Consider the following 17,644-nt stretch of genomic DNA (forward strand, 5'->3'; position numbering starts at 1 on the left):
CTTACATTCTAACACAAGAACATCCAGTTGGCTGAGCGCTTCCTTCAAATGAACCCGCAGAGCCCATATTGAGAAGACCAGCCCCAGAGGATCTTGAAATCCTATGTCTACCTTAAAACCATTCATTTAGTCTATGGTAGAGGGACGCATGGTTCACCCAGGAACATCCTGACTCCAGGAAAATGGAAAAGTTTTGAAGCTAAGAAAATAGAGAAGATCAATAAATCAGCAAAGCAAAAATGCACGTAAAATTTCTGAGCTCAAAGGGCAACCCCCTCAATTTTAAAGGTGATTAAACTGAAGCTCACAGAAGCTGCAGGTAAGTCCACAAAAAGGCACTAAACGAGCTTGGCAGAAATGGAGGTTTCACGGCAATTGTCCAAGTGGTGCTGGGTTCTTATAGACCTTCCTAAAGCCACCTGGGACTCAGCTTTGGCTTAGGTAATGATTCCCCCTCCAAAGAAAGCCCCAGTTTGATGTGAGACTCCAGACAGCTGTGGTCTAAGAGGAACGACTCCATCTGACACAAGCACATGACTTTTTATTCTCAAGGGCTTTCATTCGCCTTCTTTTCTCCCATTGATCCAGCCAACAGCTCTACATGAAAGCAGGGCCTCAATTCTGTGAAAGAACAAGCAGGAAACTAAAGTTCAGGGTGAAAGGAAGGAAGAGAACCTACTTTCATGAGAAGCAAATATGTGTTCTCTGCGAGGTGTTTTTTGCAGAAGATCTCATTAGAGCCGCACCTGGGCCTCAAGTGGTAGGTATTCGCCACGTGTAGAGATAAGATGGCCAGCCACTCAGGCAGAGCCACGCAGGTAGAAAGTGAGGCCGCCCAGACCCAGGGCCTGCATTTCCCCTTAACCCCTCTGTTTCTTATCATTGAGAATATTGTTTCCATTTAAAAGAGAAAAAAAAGCAGCTTTTCAAACTTCCTACATTTTCTCAGATTACGGCCCATTTTAAAGTCAGATTCAGACATTCTCAATTAGTTTATTCTTTTTATTCGGTTCTGATTTTTTTTTTTTCAGGGAGAAAATAGCAAACAGCTGTTAAAGAATTACTGCAAGCATATCAGAGCTGCAGAATTGACTTTGATCACAAGGGTCTTAACTACAGCTGAAAGGGGTGCACACAAACATTTCAGACCAGCACTTAAATTCTACTCTTGGCCCCTGAGACGCCAGAAAGGAAAGCTAACAGTATTTAGCTAAAATGATTTATGAAAAAAATTTTTTTCCTCTATTAAAATAGCCAAAATAGCCTTTAAATTTAATCTCATGGGGCTAGACTCAGACAAGCACCATTTATCACTCCAAGTTAAATAAAACACAGAAATGACCATGCGAAGCAAAGTAGCCTTAAATTCTGTTTCCGAAACTTGGCAAATAAAGGGAGCCAAAAGCAACAGTGATAAGAAAAAAAAAAAATGCTGACTTATTCTTTAAAGCTGGGTGAACATGCTAAGTTCCCTCTGCTTGTTCTAGTTCAAAGTGCAGCTGCGTACGGTGGCAAAAGCAGTTCTGGGCACACACGCCTCCCTGCAGGTCTGAAAGGGCCAATTAAATTTTATTTGGGTCTATCCTTCTCCTCTCCTCCTCCACGTCTTACATGTGAAGCATTTGGGGCAAAAGAAGAAAATTAAGTAGTCCTGGGATCTAAACACCTTCCTTCCATTATCACTGCAATGAGACCAGAGGGACAGCCCCACTGCCAGGGAGGGACTCCATGCCAGGGGAGTCAGAACTGCAACATTTACAGAAAAGACAGACCCCGCCCCCTCAAGACCTTTAGTTAAATGTGTATTTCACCTCTTTTGGGGGAGAAAAATAGAAAGAAAAAAAAAAACTTTCTTCAGCTTACAAAAAGGGTACATTCCCTAAGATGACTAAATAAGAAGTTAAGAAGGAAAACAGAACGGGCACAGTGGCTCATGCCTGTAATCACAGCACTTTAGGAGGCCAACGCAGGAGGACCACTTCAGTCCAGGAGTTTGAGACCAGCCTGGGCAACATAGCGAGATCTCTGTCTCTACAAAAAGTAAAAAAAAATTAGTTACATGTGGTGATGCGTGCCTGTAGTCTCAACAACTAGGGGGGCTGTGGTGGGAGGCCTGCTGAGCCCAGAAGGTCAAGGCTGCAGTGAGCCAGGATGGCTCCACTGCACTGCAGCCTGGGTGACAGAGAAGACTCTGTCTCAAAAAAATGAAAATAAATTGGGAAACAAAATTCATTAGAAATAAAAAAGATGTGGCTGGGTGCAGTGGCTCATGCCTGTCATCCGAATACTTCGGGAGGGCAAGTGGGAGGACTGCTTGACCAGGAGTTCCAGACTGGACAACATAGCGAGACCTCGTCTCTACAAATAAAAATAAAAATAAATTAGCCCGGTGTGCTGGCATGCACCTGTGGTCCCAGCTACTAGGGAAGCTAAGCCAGGAGGGCTGCTGATGTGCAGGAGTTTGAGGCTGCAGTGAGCTATGATCGTGCCACTGCACTCCAGCCCGGGTGACAGAGCAAGATCTTGTCTCAAGAAAACAACTTTTTAATAAATAAATATAGACAAAGAGAAAATGAACACACTTCCACAAAGGCACAGTTGCTACCAGTGAGCACCAGGCCAGCCCCTGACGCCAATTGCAGGGCCACAAAGAGGAAACCCTGAGCTTTCTGAAGAGACAAACTTCGGCTCTGTCCCTTTTCCTGAGATGGGGCTTATGAAGTCAGCGCTAGAATCTGTCACCAGTGGAGACCTTACCCTGAACAAGAGCTCTCGGAGAAGAAGCTCCCTATTGATCTCAAACCTAGGTTTCAGTGAAAATTAAAGGAATGAAAGAACTGTTACATTTCAAAAGGTATAATGATGAAATGAAATCAATGTTTAATCAAGTATGGACTGAATTTGTAACAGTCCTCATTGGGTCTCCAAGATAGCACAGGCGATTCTGACACCAGGAAAGAACCTATGTGGTCTTTTGTGATATACAAATTCATTACTTTTCTCAAAACCTTTAGGTCTTCTCTGATTTCAACTGAAACTTGAGTTTTCTACTAATAATGTATTATCAAGAAAATATCTGATTTCTTTCCATCTTCCATTTCCCATGGTCAAACAGCATGGAGTTCAGCCCTATGTCGTTAAGCAGTGATAAATGGAAACAGCCACCCCACACGCACATAAGGCTAGTCATGACATTTCCCGAGGCCCGCGACTGGCATGTGACGTATAAATCGTGGCATGCTTCTTCACTCTCATCACACAGCTTTCTTTAGCACTTAAGCACCCACTGTGTCCAATCAGGTTTTGAGGGCCTTAGGGTTTGCTCTAAAGTCAAAAACCTCTTTCCTCAAAGATTTTACCATCTGTCTGGAAAATTCACAAATACAGTCACAAAAAGTTAATTCGCCAAGAAGGATGGCAACACAGGGTCCTCACTTCCAAAGAAGGAAAGGGGTTGGGAGCAGCCTTTAACATTATCTGGCCCCAGTGCCTAATTTTGCAGATTAAAAAACTGAGTCCCTGCACCAGGAATAATGAGTGTGAGGGGCAAGATTAGAGATCATGATTCAAGGTCTGATTGGAGGGGAGCTTTCAGCACTGTCGGGAGAGAAGGCTGGCCTGCAGCCCGAGTCTGGGAGAGGCCCGGCAGTTGGTGGGATTTTGATCAACGTGTTCGGGGTGAGGATGGGGTGGGTTTTTAGAAAGGGGTGAGGATGGGGTGGGTTTTTAGAAAGTGGTGAGAACAGCGCAACATGGCATCAGGATGTGGGGTGTGAGAGGGGCAGGCCAATCTGAACAGGGACCACCTGTGTGGAAGTAGGAGGCAGAGGAAGTCCGAGAATCTCACAAAGGAGGCGGCTTAGTGCCCAGAAGATGGGTAAGTTGAGGGCCCTGTGGGCTGAACTCCAATCCCAGCGCCACCTTCACGCTGTGAAAACAGGAGGAAGGGACTCAGAAGCTCTTCCCACTTGCTCTTTCCCTTGTTATGCTAGGACAGCACCAACCCTCGTATAGTTAAATGACCGAGCAGAACTGTGACCAGTCAGTTTCATGCACAGGCACCGTTGCGGCGTAGGACATGATGATGAACAAAAACAAGAGGCCTTGCCCTCCAAGAAGTGGCCACTTGACCTGCAAGGGGCCAATACTAAGCAGGTAAACAAATAAGAGGGTGTTCTGGCATGAGAAGCTAATGCAGAAGACAAACAGCCAAGGACTGTGCTTGAGAAGAACAATGGGAGCTGCCCAGACACCTCCCAGTGTACAGGGCCCCTCCACGCAGGCTCATTGCTCTCTCCCAGGCTCCCTGAGCTACGAAGCCCACACTTGATCCTCAGGCAAAGGATGAATCCTACATAAGTCTCAGGAGCTACAAAAGCTCGAGTACAGCAGTGACAAGACAGGAACACGAGAAAGTTACAAGGATCATTTCCTGTGATGATGGTTGTCAGCGCCGAGTTCCCTCTGCCACAACTAACTCCTGCCCCTGCTCTCCTGGGGGGCTGCTGGGCTTCTGCCACTGTCCACCCGCCTGCAACTGGCCACTCCCTCTAACCCTTCGACAGGCACCAGGTGTCTTTTTTGTCACCTGTGAGCATCTTCCCCAAGCATTTTTTACCAGGGCTGCTCAAAAGAAGCAAAAAATAAAACTAAAACAATAAAAATGGCTGTGTCTTATTTCCTCTGCTCTTCCTATAGAAACACTGCTAATGAAAATACATAAACTGAAGAAACACTTGGAGAAGAAACCATCTGCTTCATCCTACTAATGTCAGTGGGAACAGTGTTTGTTTACCAGCAGGGTCATGAGGAGGGGACACAGAAAACCTTCCCAGGAACCATCAGGGAAATGGTCTGGGCGGGCATAGCGGCACCTTCTTAACCCTTTCAGACGCCAAGGTTATGCCCGTTTCATAACCTCTGGTTGGAAGAGAAAGCTACATGTATCATAAACCACAGGCTGAAGCTTATTTGCACAGTGTTTTCCACATAAAGATGATAAAACACCATGCAATTTACTATAAATACTGTGCTTGAACTTTCCACTCCGCAGAGGAAATACCTAAAAAGACCATCCAAGTTCAACCGCAAAGGTGCTTGTGGAACCAGCTACGGAACAGAAAAGATCTTGGAGCTAACTGCCAAAGCCTTCCAAAAGGTAGCGCACTTTAATAATAATAGTTTTTGGGTACAAAGAAGGACACAGACACCATGGAGAAGATGGTGTGGTTCTTTGTGCCAGGAAGCGTTTAGGGGATTTGCATTTTAAACGACTGCTTTACCTACAAATCCATATTTTAAAACAAAATTAATAAGCAAAGGCCCAGGAAATTCAACCCCCAGGGAAAGACACCAGTCATCCCCAAAGGAAACTGCAGGGACTTCTGGCCGCGCGCCCGGCTCAGCTGCGTGGCGAATGCAACTGAGCCATGAGAAGTTCTTCACTTGGGGCACTCCATCAAAGGACGTTTCCAGGGTCAGACACTTGGCCTGGAATTCCCAGCAAAAAGTTCCACAGCAAGGTTTTAAAGCAAGACCAGGGGGTGAGTCTCTCACAATCCCGTAGTTACCTTCCTCCCAATCCCTGGTGACTGAGCCAGCACAGCCGATGCCTTCCAGATGCCGCTGGCCTGGCTGTGGCTGCTCTTAAAGAGCACGAGGTAGTGACTCAGAATCAGCTCTACCAACAACAATGCTGATATATGACTTTCTATAGCCAGTTAAGGAATATATCTGTTGCCCAGAGGCTAAGAGAAACATTCTGACCAAACTAGAAAAATTAAAATATGGCCAGGCATGATGGCTCATGCCTGTAATCCCAGCACTTTGGGAGGCTGAGGCAGGCAGATCACAAGGTCAGGAGATCAAGAGCATCCTGGCCAACATGGTGAAACCCCGTCTCTACTAAAAATACAAAAATTGGCTGGGTGTGGTGGCGCACATCTGTAATCCCAGTTACTTGGAGGCTGAGGCAGGAGAATGGCTTAAACCCGGGAGGAGGAGATTGCAGTGAGCCGAGATCGCACTACTGCACTTCAGCCTGGAGACAGAGCAAGACTCCGTCCCAAAAAAAAAAAAAGAAAAAGAAAAATATGAATGGAGGAGACATGTGAAAACAAACAATGGCATTAATTCTACTTGTAAAAGAAACTCTAACAGTGAGTAAACATTTAATTAGCACCTACTATATGCCAGGTGCCATGCTAGATGCCGGGGATATAGACAGAACAGGCAGGCAGTTGGAAGTGCACGTGATTACTACTAATCCTGTATTTAGTTAAGCTCTTACTACATGTCAAGAGCTGTTCCAAACACTTTGTCACCTCTTTTTTTATTCTCATATAGCACAGAGTTTATTATTAGCCTCATTTTATCAATACAGACAGGTTAAATAACTTGTTCATGCTGCACAACTATCAGTAGGAGATGCCGGGATTTGAACTCAGGCTCCTTCATGCATCCGATAGGTGTATGAGTAAAGAGGTCTGCAGGAAGGAAGAAAAAGCCCTGTCCACTGCCTGAGAGAGTAGGCAACCAGGTAAAACTGATAGGGCTTATAAGAATGCATAGGAGTTTATCAGAGAGCATGAGAAAGGTTCCTTCCAGACAAAGGGCTTATAAATGCAAAGCATAAGCCATCAGAAATTATGAAGAAAAATAATTTTAAAAGATAAAAACACACTTTTATTACTACTTCTTGGGCAGGGAGTTCGTAGATAGGTGCTAAATAGTAGCTAGGAATGGAGTCTTGACTTACTTTGGTTTCAAGAAGAACTGAAGGTGAGTGCAGCCCAACGATCCCTGGAGTGAGTGCACACAAGAGCAGCATGTGCCAGTTCCACAGTCCAACCCACTCAGCAGAACACCGTGTAATAGAATGTGCTGCTAGAAACCTGGGCTCAGAAGTCCTTCACAGTACCGAATAGGAAACACTGAAACCAAACACCTCACTGAACCAGCCTGACAACAAACACAAAAAAGCGGGTGAGGTGGCACACATATGGACCACATGTGCCAGGAGGCCCAATTCTAACCGGACGGCAGGGGCTCTCCTCAACAGAGTCTGTGATTTTAGGAGATTAGCAATAGCTTTGTTCACCAAAATACAAAGCTGTCCCAAGTCCTTGAAAGATACAAATTCCACAAGAAAATCAGAAAACACAAAGGTGGTTTGCAGTGTGCAGTAAATTGGTGGTTTTAAGCATAGCCATTCTGCGTTTATCTTTTCCTGAGACGTTTAATGTTAGTTCATATGCTCTGAGCGATGTTCTTTGAAATAAATATAATTTGCTGACTCATATCCCATAAATGATTAAATGATGGGTTACCAACGTTAATGCCGGCTATTAAATTCCAGCCCCTCTAGCCAACAGGAATGACACACAGATCATCTCCATGTTAAAAACAGGTGTGCTCCCAGAGTTTCTTGATAAGTTGGCTGCTTGGCATTCAAGAGTTATTTTCCTCCCCTACAAACAATATTAGACGTGGTATTTGATACTCAAGACAGAAAACCTAAAATACTAGATCCGAGGCGTGCTTAGAGCTCTCTGGACAGAGCCCATGAGAGGGAGTGGGCCGGCCGCTTAGCCAGCCAGACACTCCCACTTCCTCTCCTGCGGGGAGTAAGATGTGCTGCAGCTGCACGAAGCAGGCAGCAGCAGGAGGAGGCTGGAAGAGGCAAGGCTGGGAGACGCCAGGCGGGGGCTCAGAGAAGAACAGAAGTGAGTAGTGCCAGGGGCTCCAGCGGCTCCAGCTGCTGAGGCGCCCAGGCTGCAGGCTCCTCCGGTGACAGCTCCGGGCCCCAGGCTGCTCTGTCCAGGGCCCTGGGGCGGCAGGGCCTCCTCATCTCTAGGGCTGCCATATGGTAGGCTCGGAAGGACGCTTTTCGATACTCCCACACCCACCCTGTGGGGTGGCATCCACAGGCTCTCCTGATTCCCTCACCTGAAAACACACGTGGCTCTTTAATGATGTTCTCAGGATTGTTCTTGCCAGTGACTTGAGTTCCATAGGCCCCGGCCACAAACACACACGCACAAGCACCAATGTGACAGAGGAATTGCCTATGACCAGTAAATTAAACTGGGATCCAGCCACAAGACCACTCTTCCCTCCAGTTACATATATATACATAACATATACATATGCACTTACATTACATATGTATATGAATGGAAGGTCACAGTAAAATTCAAGTGCCGAGGCCACTGACATCACTGTATGGGTGGTTCATGCATAAATCTAGACACTGGAGAGCTCGAAACCAGAACGGGTCAGCGGGGCCATGAAGAGATGGGGAGGGAGGTGCTGAACACCCAAGCCCTCTGGCCGCCTCATGTCACTGGCCATGGGAATGAGCCGAACCTCCCCACACCAAAGGCTGCCCCCCACCACATTCCTGGGTTCACAGATAAGCCCCCAACTTACTGGAACTTCAAATGCCTCCTGGGTGTCATCCAGCATCTGGATTTTGATGGACACGAGTTTTCCTGAAGGCGTTGGGGGCGGCTTCTGTCCACGTTCCAAGGTACTGATCCCCGAATTTTCCGGGGCCCCCAGTCGTGATCCTGGGGTTGGCCTCTGCTCTATTTCTCCCATGATGAAAGTGGCTTAGAGAATATCTGCAGGAAGCAGTGAGAAAGAAAAACACATCACAACAGGAGACTCACTGATACCACCCAAGCTGTGTGCCACCTTCTCCCCTTTGTCACGAGAATTTCCCTGAACCCACCCAGGTGGGCGGGGGGGGCATCCCCTGCACAGGAATCCCATACGGGGAGGCGTCGGTTCACTCACAAAGTCACCTTTAAGCACTCAAGGCATGCAAATACTTTTTGCACACTTTATTCTTTGGAATAATTTTGCATATTGTTGCATATTTTATTCCTTTCTCATTTTACAGTCTGTTCTTAATTATTCAGTGTCTACAACGAGCTAGGCTAAGCACTACTTTTTACACATTGAAGTCTGCTGGGAAGATGATAAACAGTGCCTCAGCCATATCATTAGCATCCATTAATTACCTTTTATGGACACAGTCACAAGCTAAGTACTGTGGGTATTCTAAAGATAAACAGGTAAAACACGCAATGCAGAGCTTGGGCTTGTAATGTGGTTGAGGAAATAGACATACACTTACAGACATATACTCACAAAGACAGAGGCAACGGAAAGTACGGTCATTTTTCTTGGTTTCTAGTGTCTATTTCTATTACAATAACCACCTAATAATTCCTTTCTTTCCAGCCACCCACCCCACCAACTATTCCCCTTTCCCAAGAAGCCATTCTACACACTATACTATAGTATCAACAAAGTTGTTTTCCTAAAAACAACCATCTTTCCTCCCCCAGATAGTCTACTCTTGTCTAATGACACGCTCAGCTTTTCCCTCCCCTCTCGCTGTCTCTATCTGGCTCCAGGTCTCCAAATGCGTGGCTCGCTGTGGCTGAGTGCTTTGCCCTCCTTCTTCACCTGGAAACTTCTACCATTGCCTTAAAACTCAGTTCAAATGTCACATCCCGGCCAGGCGTGGTGGCTCACACCTGTAATCCCAGCACTTTGGGAGGCCAAGGTGGGTGACTCACCTGAGGTCAGGAGTTCAAGACCAGCCTGGCCAACATGGTGAAACTCTGCCTCTACTAAAAATTCAAAAATTAGCCAGGTGCCGTGGCATGTACCTGTAGTCCCGGCTACTCAGGAGGCTAAGGCAGGAGAATCACTTGAACCCAGGAGGTGGAGCTTGCAGTGAGCCGAGATCACACCACTGCACTCCAGCCTGGGTGAGAAGCGTGAAACTTAGTCTCAAAAACGAAAACAAATGTCACATCCTGGCATCTGGTGCAGAGTACATGTGCTGCTATCCCCTCTGTGCTCACTGCTGTCAAAGCCACACCGTGGTGGTTGAGCCCACGTGTGTGGAGAATGCATTGTGATGCCCTTAAAAAACAGGAACCCAATCTCGAATGTCCCTTGCAGCTCAGTGCCTACCTAGGCACAATGCCTCACACAGAGTGGAGGTCAATACTGGCTGCTTAACGACTGGACCACTCAGCCAGTATATTTATATGTGGCTGCATATTTAGTGTCAGAAGGACACAAGGGAATGAGATTTCCACATGAGATGAAGTGGTTGAAAGAGAGGGAAGGCTTCCATCGTGGAGAAGGTGAGAATTGAACTCAAGTTGGTCTCAAACACTGCATAATACTTGGAAAAGACAAGGAAAAGGCACTCTTGGGAAGTAGAATGGCATCCACAGAGTTACAGGACAGAAACACGATGGCACAGAGGAAAAAGAGTGAGAATCAGAGCCAAAGAGTTCAAGATGTATTTTAGAAATGATTTCAAGTCAGGCTCTAGAGCAGCAGTCCCCAACCTTTGTGGCACCAGGGACTTGTTCTGTGGAAGACGGCTTTTCCACAGATAAAGTGGAGGCAATGGTTGCGGGATGAAATGGTTCCACCTCAGATCATCAGGCATTAGATTCTCATAAGGAGCACACAACCTAGATCCCTCGCATGTGCAATTCCCAACAGGGTCCATGCTCCTATGAGAATCTAATGCTGCAGCTGATCCGACAGGAAGTGGAGCTCAGGCGGTGATGCTCGCCTGCCGTTCACCTCCTGCTGTGCAGCCCAGTTCCTGACCACTGGTCCATGGCCCAGGGTCTGGGGACCCCTCCTTTAGAGGACTCTAAATGCCTAGCTGAAAAATACGGTCTTTACCCTGTAGGCAGCAGGAGTCACTGAGGGAAGACTAACAACACAACAACAACAATTTCAGAAAAATGAACCTGAGGACGGTACTATATATAACTAAAGAAAGAGGGCTGGGAGGGCAGGGGCTGGGGCATCCAGTCACATATCAACTGTCACAATTCATGCTTGAAATGCCAATCTGGACAGCAGCAATGGAAATCAAAAAGTGATGCTATAAAATCTACTTTTGTGGAAAAACTAACCCAATGTTACAAATGGTTAGCTACTGAGAGGAGGAGGTACAAGTCCAACACTGAGCCGGCCGCGGTGGCTCACGCCTGTAATCCCAGCACGTTGGGAAGCCGAGGCGGTCGGATCACGAGGTCAGGAGATCGAGATCATCCTGGCTAATGCGGCGAAACCCCGTCTCTACTAAAAATACAAAAAATTAGCCAGGCGAGGTCGTGGGCGCCTGTAGTCCCAGATACTCGGGAGGCTGAGGCAGGAGAATGGCGTGAACCCGGGAGGCGGAGCTTGCAGTGAGCCGAGATCCGGCCACTGCACTCCAGCCTGGGCGACAGAGCGAGACTCTGTCTCAAAAAAAAAAAGAAAAGGAAAAAAAAGGTCCAACACTGATGAGAAAGTTTGAAATCAGGGCAGAAGGGAGGAAGTAGGAGGGGGAGGGGGAGGTGTGAGTATGCTTTGGAAGGCTCCCTAGGGCTATAAAAGGACATCCTGTGGGCTTTCCTGTCTGGAAGCTGGAGCTGGGTCTGGGCTATGGGTTCAGGGTGAAAGCCGTGAGAATCAAGGAAAGGGGGTAAATGTGGAACCAAAAAAGCAAAATGAACCACCAGGCCCAATGGTGAGGGTCATGGAGAAAGAGGAGATGAGAAAAAGAGACCCCCAGGGGGCACTTCTGGCCAAAAGGGCACAGAGGGAGCACCAGAGAGCTATCTGGGGTGCGAGGAATAGAACTGTGGGCTACGTCTCACTCACATTTGAGAAAAAGTCACCCTTTATTTCTTTCTGGCCACCCACCCTCCAACGATTCCCCCTTTCCCAAGAAACCATTCTACCATTCTACACATTGTACTATAGTATCAACGGTTTTTCTTTTTTTCTATTAATTTTTTTCTTATTTTATTTATTTTTGCAAAAGAGTCTCACCCTGTTACCCAAGCTGGAGTGCAATGGCGCGATCTCAGCTCACTGCAACCTCTGCCTCCCAGGTTCAAGCGATTCTCCTGCCTCAGCCTCCCCAGTAGCTGAGATTACAGATGCCCACCACCATGCCTGGCTAATTTTTTTTTTTTTTTAAGTAGAGATGGGGTTTCACTATGTTGGCTAGGCTGGTCTGGAACTCCTGACTTCAAATGATCCAAGTGCTGGGATTATAGGTGTGAGCCACTACGCTGGCCCCTTCTTTTTTGAATGCCTGATTCCACAGATCTGTTATGTAAGTTCTCACTTCTGCCTCAAATAAGCTTTTTCTAAGCATCTGTTTCTAATCTGTTTGGTTGTGTGATCTCTGCTTTGGTTCATTCACTCATTAGCCTTGAGGGATGAGACCAGCCTGGTTAATCTAGAATCCCAGCCTAGCGCCCTTCACTGAAGTAGAAAAGATACCCTCAATATTGGGTCAATTAACCAAAGTGTGTGTGTGTGGAGGTGGTGGTGGGGGAGCGGTATATTCATTATGAAGTCAGTCGTATCCAAAATAATCTTCACAAGCCAGGCAAAATTACTTCTATTCCATGTATGTTTTCTGTTCACTGTCTCATGGTTAAAAATAAATGCAATCTCCAGAGAAACCTATATCATTAGTCAAGTTGGCCTTCCCCATTCCCAGTCCCTCCGTGCACTTTTCCTACTTCGGTGTGGACCCTCCCCACCCCACCCCCCTTCCCTGTACTTGCTCAGCAGGGACAGGCCCTGTGCACGGTCATTTACACTGGGCTTTAGCTGGGCTTGTCAAGCAGGCATGGACCTGGCTACGGTGTTGATGCCCATCCAGGGAGCCAGTGACGGCAGGAAGGAAGGGCTCTACTCTCCCACCTCACCCCAGTCTAAAGGTGCTCAGACCCTCCCTGCAAGTATTTTCTCCTTGTCCTACCTAAGCAAAAAGCAAGACTCCTCATCCTCTGAACTGAACTCCTCTCTGTCCCTCTTGCCCAAGATCCCCAGATAAATATATATTCTGATTTTTAGCACCTTGGCATTTAAAAATTTAATTGAGTTAGTCATTAACAGATGCTTGGTAGCTTAACTTCCTTTCTCTTTAGTTCTCAAATGATCACATGTCTAGGTTATTTCTACTTCTGGATACTGATGCTTGAACAAAGTATGTCATACTTTCTTTCTGTTATCATACTTGCGTGCAGACTGTTGCTGTACATGGAAAGGTCTGTTTAATTCAACCATAAATCCAGCCAAGAGTTTTGAGTTGAGCATCCTAAGAACGCTAAGGGAACATCTCAGGAACGCTGGCAAGTCATAAATGGGTAACCACAATTGATGCCTGATAGCAAAACTGGTAAGCCCAGTAATGCAACGCCGTCTTCCAGATAAACAAATCTAACAAACCTAAAGGCCTCTAGTGTATAAATACTAACCTATGCTCTATTCTGAATTTATCTCCATTAACTTCCTCTGACTTCTCAATTTCTTGAGGAATAGTCAAAATAAAAACTACTATTTCTTTCCTTGTGATACCTTATTACTAAAATGATGATTCTAGACCTTAAAGTTAAAAGCTGCTGCAAAACTACTTTATTAGTTACCTCTATTTCAAAAGTTACTTTTAAAAAGTAACAACACCAAAAAAACAAGATTTTTAACTGCCAGAGAAAAGGTAAAAAACGAGTTGTCTTGTCATAGTATCCTGACTTATAAGGACTTCCTCTTGGAATTCACCCAAAAGCAATAAGCAGTACACTAAAAAATGCAAATTCCATCCCTGAGGAAACTGGAAGACATCTGTAGCCCCAAAACCAGAAAATGTAAGAAAGATGTGCCAAGCTGCAGTGAAGGTCAGAAAGAAGGGAAGGAAAATGCTTGGAGAGGCTGCTCATGGCTATAGATCTCAGATAAAAATGGCGGAGCCTCAAATAAGCAACAAACCAGTCATAACTTTCTTGGACAGGGACAGGTGTGCAGATTCACAGTAACAGCTTCCCTGGGCACAGTGTGATTGATACGAAATGAGAAACCATACAGGCAAGCCATATTTGTAAGAAGCAGTCTGTTGCTGAGGCAAGATGAAAAAGAGACTGCATTAGACACACCACCAAGGTTCACTGCCAAAGTTTCAGCAAGTAAAGGAATAGCAAAGGTTGAAAGGATTACACACACACACACACACACAACCTCAAGTCATGAAAATTCCTATTAGTATGGGACATGGCTCTGTCTGCTGGTCCACTGAGGCTCCTGCAAAGAGCTACTTCATACCTACTAACCAAAACACAAACAAAAAAGCCTTTACAAAGATGGTGCAAGAAAAAAGAAAAATGACAGATGAACATCCAAAGAAATGTTACATGCAACAGATTAAAGCTTTGTCCAAACATACTGTTATAAATTAATAAAACTTCATGAAATAAAACTGATTCAATGGACAAAAACATAAAAGGATTTACAAGAGTTCAGGGAAGCTATGGGAAGACATTAGCAGGAAATAAAGAATGAGGGTGGCAGACCTCAGGAGGACAAAATGGAAGAATGAAAATATCACCAAAATATAGGCCAAATGGGAAGCAGCTAAAAGGAAATGTGCACTGGTGAAAATAGGAGGGACCTGATGGGAAATATTGAGAAAAGCAAGCAATAGATTTAAAACACAGAGAACTGGCGGGGCACAGTGGCTCATGCCTGTAATCCCAACACTTTGGGAGGCCAAGGAAGGTGGATCACAAGATCAGGAGATCGAGACCACCCTGGCTAACACAGTGAAACCCTGTCTCTACTAAAAATACAAAAATTAGACGGGCACGGTGGCAGGCGCCTGTAGTGCTAGCTACTCGGGAGGCTGAGGCAGGAGAATGGCATGAATCCGGGAGGCGGAGCTTGCAGTGAGCCGAGATCACACCAATGCACTCCAGCCTGGGCGATAGAGTGAGACTCCATCTAAAAAAAAACACAGAGAACTAATAGATATGGAAGACAGAGAGAGATGATCCAACATACCCACAATCGGTATCCCTAAAGAAACAAAAATCAAAGAATAGAACAAGAAAAAAAAATTTATGGCATAATTCAGGAAGACATTTTAGAAATTGAAGATACTTGTCCCTAATAAATGAAGATATCCTATTCCAGGGATAACTACCATAAAATGATCACCACAAAGATAGTTTGACAACTCATTTCCTGAGTCATCACTGGTCTTCAAAGTTTAGGAAGGAAATCATTCGGGCAGCTAGACAAAAACTTCAAATAAAGTATGAGGGGACAAAATTTTAGAATTGTCCACAGCAACATTCAAGGCTTAAATGCCAAAAACGTCCTCAAAGAATTGTAACAGAATCAAAACTTTAAACACAAGCAAACTTTCAACTATAATAGCCAAATATTTTTTTCTTTTTTTTTTTAGATAGGGTCTCCCTCTGTCACCTAGGCTGGAATGCAGTGGCATGATCACAGCTCACTGTAACTTTGAGCTCCTGGGCTCAAGCAGTCTTCCTGCCTCAGCCTCCCAAGTAGCTGAGACTGCACATATGCAACACCACCACCACCAGTTAGTATGTACAGAGTCTTGCTATGTTGCCTAGGCTAGTCTTACACTCCTACCCTCAAGCAATCTTCCTGCCTTGGCCTCCCAAAGTGCTGGGACTACAGGCATAAGCCACCACATGCAGCCCATAGCCAAACATTTTAAATAGGTGAGAATTCAGAAGAATGTTAGCCAATCCCTTCTCAAAAAAACTACTGAACTTCAGCAAGACAAAATGTAAGTGGTGAAAGAATGAAAAACAGTTATTAGTAAACTTTACATCCATTTATACTTTAAGAGAAAGAAAAAAATAATTGTAACACCCACAGAATAGGATATAACTCCTGACAATGGAGAAATAATGCAGCCAAAAAACTGGCAGGGAAAGGAGTAGAAATGGTGAGAGGCACTGTAAGTCAGCTATTACCTCATGGTTTAAAACTGTTAATAGGAAGATTTTAAATCTGCCTAAGACATAAAGATGGTGAAGCACACGGAAAGATGTTCAACATCATTAAGCATTAGGAAATGTAAATTACACACACAATAAGATACTTCACGCCCACTGTAATGGCTATAACAAAAAAGACAGACAATAACATGTTATCAAGAATGTGGAGAATCTAGATGTGAGGGCCATCTGGCCGTGACATCTGTCACCCCACTGATCGTCAGGGTTCACTGGGCTGGGGGTGATTGCCAGGGTTGATCTGGCTCACCTGGCTCGCTAGGCGGATGTTCCTTTCCTCCCTCACCACTCCATGTGTGTCCCTCCCAAAACTGTGCTTGCTCCAAGAGGACGACCATCCCCGATAGAGGAGGATCGGTTTTTAGTCAAGGGTAAATGAGTAGCCACGCTCCCCTGCTAGAACTTGCAAACAAGTTCTCAAGAATGTGCAAAATCTGAAACTCATATACTGCAGGTTGCTGGAAGGAATATAAAATACTGCGAAATCTTTAAAAAGCATTTTGGCAGTTTCTTAAAATTTTAATCATAAGTTTGGCATGAAACCCAGCAAACCGTTCTCCTGGTGACCCTGCAATTCCACCCCTAGGTGTCTTCCCAGGGCAAATGAAAACATATGTCTGCACAGAAGTACATGCAGATGTCCACAGCCAAAAAAGAGCCAACAAGTGGATAACCCAATAACCCAAATAGTCATCAACTGGTGAGTGAATAAACCAAATACCATCTACCCATACCTGGGAATACTGTTCTGCCACAAAAAGACACAAAATGCCGACACACGCCACATAGATGGACCTCGCAAACATTCTGCTGAGTGACAAGAGCCACAGGCGAAAGACACCATAAACCTATCACCCTATTAAATGTAATATCCAGCAAAAGCTTTATCAGAAGGACAAATATCCCGAAAGTAGTTGCCTGGGGCTGGGATTAGGAGCTGGATCAACAGCCAAGGAATTGTGGTGTTTTTGGGGAGACAGAAATGTTCTGAAACTGGACTGCAGTGATAGTCACACAACTCTGTTAACTGACTAAAAACCTTTGAATTGTACACCTGAAACAGGTCAAAGTTATGATTTGTGATTACACCTCCATAAATCTAAAAATGTCTATGTGTCCATGAATATTCCTGTGAACACAAAGAGCCTCTCTGGAAGGAGAGGGAGGTAACTAGAAGGAGAGCTGACTCCAGTGAGGTGGCCAGCCTGACCTGGGACGAAAGCAAGGAAGGCTGAGGACTGGCTTTTCATCAGATGCTCTTTCAGACATTTTTAATTTTGTACCATATACCTATATGTTTAACTAAGAAGGAATTAATCTCTACAAAAAATTTAAAAATTACCCAGACATGGTGGTAAGCACCTGTAGTCCCAGCTACTTGCAGTGCTGAGGCAAGAGGATCACCTGAGCCCAGAAATGTGTGGCTGCAATGAGCTATGATTGTACCACTGCACTCCAACCTGGGCAATAAAGCAAGATCCTCTTAAAAAAGAAAAATAAAGTAATTAAGAAGGCTATGTTTAATTAAGAAGTAATTAAATAATTTTTAATTTAATCTACTGAAAGCGCACACTCCTACCAACTACTCCTGCCCCATTGAGAGCATAAATCGAGTGAGATGAAATCACAGTGAAGAGGAACTACTTTCAATCAAGCCGGGTAGATGAAGGGAAACTTTTTGCAAGAGTTTGTTTCCTCTCTTCCAGTTTTAAATACAAGCAACTGAAAAATTCCAGGTGAAGAAAAATTCATAGAAACGTGTT

General features: G+C 45.1%; 1 protein-coding gene across 3 annotated transcripts in view; it reads right to left on the minus strand.

Moving 5' to 3' along the window:
* Nucleotides 1-17,644, minus strand: part of FARP1 (FERM, ARH/RhoGEF and pleckstrin domain protein 1) — a 314,718-nt gene that overhangs the window by 231,951 nt on the left and 65,123 nt on the right. For all 3 annotated transcript variants that reach the window (XM_033177386.1, XM_033177385.1, XM_033177387.1), the window contains exon 2: nt 8,431-8,624. In XM_033177386.1, coding sequence (XP_033033277.1) covers nt 8,431-8,601 — 171 coding nt within the window. In that variant the 5' untranslated portion in view covers nt 8,602-8,624. The remainder of the gene's footprint in view (nt 1-8,430; nt 8,625-17,644) is intronic.

This window comes from Trachypithecus francoisi, unplaced genomic scaffold, assembly GCF_009764315.1.
Source record: "Trachypithecus francoisi isolate TF-2019V2 unplaced genomic scaffold, Tfra_2.0 Lachesis_group18, whole genome shotgun sequence".
NCBI lineage: Eukaryota > Metazoa > Chordata > Mammalia > Primates > Cercopithecidae > Trachypithecus > Trachypithecus francoisi.